At 38.7% G+C, this 5,607-nt stretch overlaps 1 protein-coding gene across 1 annotated transcript; it reads right to left on the reverse strand.

The window, feature by feature from the left end:
* Positions 1-807: 807 nt before the first annotated feature.
* Positions 808-1,782, reverse strand: LOC125186697. Its single transcript, XM_048083116.1, has one exon. It carries the CDS (start codon positions 1,780-1,782, stop codon positions 808-810), a length of 975 nt encoding a protein of 324 aa, XP_047939073.1.
* Between the last annotated feature and the right edge of the window lie 3,825 nt (positions 1,783-5,607).

Raw genomic sequence — 5,607 nt, forward strand, 5'->3', positions numbered from 1 at the left:
ATAAGTTTAAAATGTACTAGTAGGTATGGGATGCCAGTGTTGTCTGACATTTAGATATACTATAGTTGTCTTAAATTTGTAATAACGAGCGAAATTGTGAGAATTTGGCTTAAAAAGTTTAACCTTGATATGATTTCAACACGATTAGAACTAGGTGCAACTAATTTATTATCTTCCCTCTTATATGAAGTGAATAATTGTACAAAAATAAACTCTTCAGGGATGTATTAATATGACAACCCTTGAAATAGTGACACCACATCTTTAGATCTTCAAATTTTTTGCCTCTCAAGCTGTCACGTGGTAGACAGTTTTTTTTTTTTTTTTTAAAGAAATCGGTGAAGGGAAATTTCGGAAGTCACTTTTTCATTGTTATGCGCCAGCACGATTTACACCAGTTCGCATTCACATTCTATTGTCAATAAAATTTCACGCTAGATTTTATCAAAATCTTCCACCATTTTCACCCGATTCTTAAGAGCATGAATAACCCTGGCCCGGATTCGGGCCGCAAGTCCCCTCCACGTCATCATTCCCTCAAATTAGGGGTTCCAGGCCACAACTCCATTAACACCGCAGGCCACAACTCGGGCCACAACTCAGGCCACAACTATTCATCTGCACTATTCACAACATATTTTAATCGTAAAATAGAATACGTTGAACAATTAAAACCGGGAAAATTTATTGTTCAGTCAGAAAATAAGAAAAGAAAATTACAAATCCTAGAAAAAAAAATTACCAATCCTAGAGAAAGAAAATTACCAAACCTAGAAACAAGAAAATTACAAATCCTAGAAAAAAGAACTACTTTTTCTTCATTTGTGCGCGAAGGTATTCGATCATCTCACGGTGCAATTCGAGCTCGTACTCCGACATTCTCGAGGTATCCCTCGATGTCAACTCCGTCAGCTGGCCCATCCGCAACGTAATACTCATATCCGACATAGAGTCTGATATCTTGTCCAAGGAAGGATTGGGTGGCGGCGGCGGCATAGCGGAGTAGCTCGCAGTTGCCTTCCCCTTTGCTTTCCTCTTTGCCGCCTTTGTGCCCATCGGACGGCTTTCAGTACCAGGAGATGAGAGGAAGAAGTCATCGTCTGTCACGTTGAGGTCGATTGGCGGACCTCCTTCGCTTGAAGTGTAGTGTCCGGCGGCGACTTTGGTTCTCTTCGCCGCCGCTTCAGCCCCACCAGTGTACTTCGGGCTCTTCTCGACAAGCTTCCAAACGTCGAAGTACTTGAAGTGCTTCTTCCCGTCAGCGAAGAAATCTGCCTTGGCCTTGTCCACAAGGTCCATCTCGCTGTGCCCGCTCGGCCACATCCGGACTACGTTAGTCCACTTGCCATTCCACTTGTTAATCTCCTTCTGCACCCGACCCCAATGCTTGCGTAGCTTCACGTAGGTACGCTCGAACGAGCCTTCGGGTCGACCAGCGTTGTACTTATCCGCAATCCGCTGCCAGAACGCTTTGCCGCTTTGCTGGTTACCGATCACAGCGTCCTCGGAGACGTCGACGTAGTTCTTGGCCAGCCACATTGTCTCCTGCGGACTGTACTTCTTCGGCCCATCCTCATCGGCAACCTTGCCCTTGCCCCTCCGTGGAGCTGGCTCCATATCGCTGATATCGTACTCATCAGTGCTAACCGGCGATTCCATGTCTACATTGGTAGGCAGCCCGGGACTAGGTGTTGCATCTGGATCGGGTGTCGGCGGCACTTGCCAGTTCTGGGAGTTCACGAAATCGTCCATTTGGCGTTGGTCGCTGTTAAACAAATCCATAGAACTCAAGAAGTCTTGAAATGCTAGAGGATTGAGAGAGAAGTGAGAGTTTGTGTGGAAGAGTTACAAAAAATGAGTAAATATAGTGTATAAATAGAAAACCAAAAAAAAAAAATTCGGTGGGGACTTGCGGCCCGGCCCGAACACAATTAACGCCGGGATGGGCCGCAACCGATGCGGCCCGGGCATGGATAACGCCGGCCTGGACGTGACGGAGGGAGAGGCCCCGGGACGCAACTGCGTCCTCGGGACCGGCCCGGGCCGAGCCGCAACACCATCCAACGCTGAACACGGGCCGGGACTCGCGAGTTGCGGCCCGGCCCCTATGCGTTATTCATGCTCTAACACGCTATTCCTTCCGCAAAATCAATTCCATCTCAACACCATATTCACACACTTACCTTATTCGTTCTTCAGTTCTGATTCCCAATTCTATATTCACCCGATTATGCATTTCTTCAGTCCAAATTGAAGATGATATGCCAAGCGACTCGATTATCAATTTTGATTTGGAGATTTTTCCAGAAGGTGGACAATTACATGTTGTAGATGATAAATTTTTCTATGTGTTTTGATGTGTATTGTTCGATTCATAACAAACTTAATGATTTTGTTTCTTATGAACTTACACGACGAGTATTATTAGTTTCTTAGGTGTTCAGATGAGTCTTTTTCGATTTGTGTTGAAATTGCATGTTGTAGACTGTGAATTTAGGTTTTTTTAATTATGAACCTACTGATTTTGTTTCTAATGAATGTAGTGTAGTATTAATTGTGAAATCGAGTGATTTTGTTTCTCATGAATTTAGATAATGAGTATTGCTCGATTATTTTGGGTGTTCAGATGAGTTTTGTTTGATCTGTTACGATATTAATATTGAATCCATTTGTGTTAAGTTATTCTTGCTATATATACTCTGTTATGTAATAATACTAGATTGCTATGTTATTTATTACATATTGCTTGGCACACTACTCCCTCCGTCCCAGATTTATAGTCACATTTAGTTATATCACGGGTTTTAAGGAATTGGTGGAGTGTGTAATTAATGAAATGAGAGGTGGAGTGTGTAACAAATGAAATGAGATGGTGGAGTGAGATGATGGAGTGTGTAATAAATGAAGTGAGATGATGGAGTGCGTAATAAATTAAGTGAGTTGGTTGAAGGTGGGTCCCTTTTTGACTTTTTGGTTTTTTATTTTTATTTTGATTTATTTTAATGTAGATAATGACATTTGAGTGTAATTTTAGTGAATAATGGGGTAAAATTTTAAGTCCAAATATGAAAAATTCTAAATGTGACTATAAATGTGGGATGGACTTTTATGGAAAAATGTGACTATAAATCTGGAACGGAGGGAGTAATTGGTAATTGCATTCAATTGAAGTTGAACTAACATCTTATTAATGTGATGTTTTTCATGTGATCCAGTTCCATGTGTTCCAGATAGTGCAAGAGTTGTTTTTTTGTATTACATTTAGTTGAACTACATCCTACTAATGTGACGATTTTTTTTCATGAAGTCTTGGATACTAAAAGATTGAATTGAAATAAGCCTAAAGAGTTACTCTCAAATCCCTAGATAACAATAAATTAGTTATCCATAAACAAAGTAATAAATTATGAACAAAAGCACAAAAAAATATTCCCTCCGTCCCATAGTAGATGTCACACTTTTCTTTTTAGTTTGTACCACAAAAGATGTCACATATTCTCTTTTTGGAAAAAGTTCCCTTTCACATTAATATAAATATATTATTTTCTCTTTCCACTTAACACACAAAACAACATCTCTTAAAATCCCGTGTCAATCCCCAAGTGTGACATCTACTATGGGACGGAGGGAGTACTAGATAAACCCCAAAGGATGAATTTTGAAGTCTCTGTCCTCAATCTCGCCTCTTTCCTAACTCCAAGTTGAATGCATGGAAGGATGATGGAATGATTAGGGATGAGGAAAAATACCAAAATACCGGTCTTATCGTACAAAAAAAATAACAATAATATTGAATTTTTGATATACCGTAATTTTCGCTACGGTATGATACCTTTCCAAAACATTTCGGTAAGGTAACAGTATGAATTTTCATATACCGCGGTATTACCGCAACATACTGAAATTCGATATATATACTGTCATTAAGGTATATACCGTAAATTAAGGTATACCGTACCTACCCACGCCTAGGAATGATGGAATAGTGTATCTATTAGAGAGGGAATTCTCAAGCAAAAGTGTGGACCTCTTCTATGATGAACGATGTGGAATATTTGTTGACTTTGAGGCAAATTCTTCAGTATGGTAACAATTCTGGCTCCACAACATAAATCTTGGAGTGAATTAGGGCTGAATGCATCCGCCGCACGAATCAGCGAGTCGTTGACTTGCTCTAAGACTCTCGGAATGACCGATAACTCCTCTTGGCAAACCTATGGGCGGGAGGTCGGCTCAAGCTTGATTTCCACAATAGACCACTGGACCTCCATCGACCGCTGGCATGCGCGGTGGCCACTGACATGGTTTTAATCCTCTGAACTTCAGTTTTGACCTTCTTGTGACCTTTTCTAAGTATATTTTACACATTTACCGCAAAACTCGCCGAAATATCAAATGGTACAAAATTGCAATTAAATACTCCTTCCGTTTGAAAGTCATTTTTCTATTTCCGTCCGTTTCACAAAATTTATCCCATTTTACTTTTTACCATTTTTGGTAGTGTAGTGGACTCCATATTCCACTAACTCATTTTCACTCACATTTTATTATAAAACAAATATATAAAAATAGAACCCACATTCTATTAACTTTTTCAACTCACTTTTTATTATATTTCTTAAAACCCTTGTCAAATCAAAGTTGGTCGATATTTGGAGGACGGAGGAGTAACATATTTTGCATGATTGTTATTCAAAACGAAACGTGCATCATCTGTGTTAGTTAGAGAGTACTTAAATGAGGTAGCAAATGATTAAGCTATTTGGATAGACCCCTAATAATCCTAGGCATTATCGAATGTGCTATGAACGAAGAATTATTACACAAGTTTCATGTAAATGCTTGTTTACTAATTTCACCCAAACGTTCCAACACAGTTTAGTAGTTTTGTTCAGACTTTGAATTGATAAATTCCGATAATAGGGGCCTGGCGGGTCACAATTTATGTGTATTGTTGATCCGCTCAGAGGTATAAAGTTTGACCTTTGTATTATACTCCTTTTATCCAATAATAGATGTCACACTTTCTTTTTTAGTTTGTCCCAAAAAAGATGTTACATTTCCTTATTTTTTTAGAAAAATTCTCTCTCACGTTAATATAAATATATTATTTTTTCTCTCCACCTAACACAAAATAACATCTCTTAAAATCTTGGATCAATAATCAATTGTGTTATCTATTATGAGACAAATGGAGTATCTAATACTCCACTCATCCCAACTAAGTTGGGTCAAAACTTTTGTACACGAAGATTAAGAGAGAGTAAAATAGATTATGGAATAAAGTAAGAGTGATTGGATAAAATAAAATAAACTATATTAAGAGAGAGATAAGAGAGAGTAAAGTAGATGATGAAATAAAGTAAGAGTGATTAGATGTTTTGTTTTTATCTAAAAAGGATATGACTCAACTTTGTTGGGAAGTCCCAAAAAGGAATACGACTCAACTTAGTTGGGACAGATGGAGTACTAGTCCAAGTGGAGGTTGAAAAATCTATGAACTAATTAAAATATTAGGCTGTAAATAATTTTGGACTTAATTATATAATGTAGAAAAATAAAACAAGCCCATAGGCCTATAGTCGTGGGGCAATAAGTAGATATCTC

This window comes from Salvia hispanica, chromosome 1 (assembly GCF_023119035.1).
Source record: "Salvia hispanica cultivar TCC Black 2014 chromosome 1, UniMelb_Shisp_WGS_1.0, whole genome shotgun sequence".
Classification (NCBI taxonomy): domain Eukaryota; kingdom Viridiplantae; phylum Streptophyta; class Magnoliopsida; order Lamiales; family Lamiaceae; genus Salvia; species Salvia hispanica.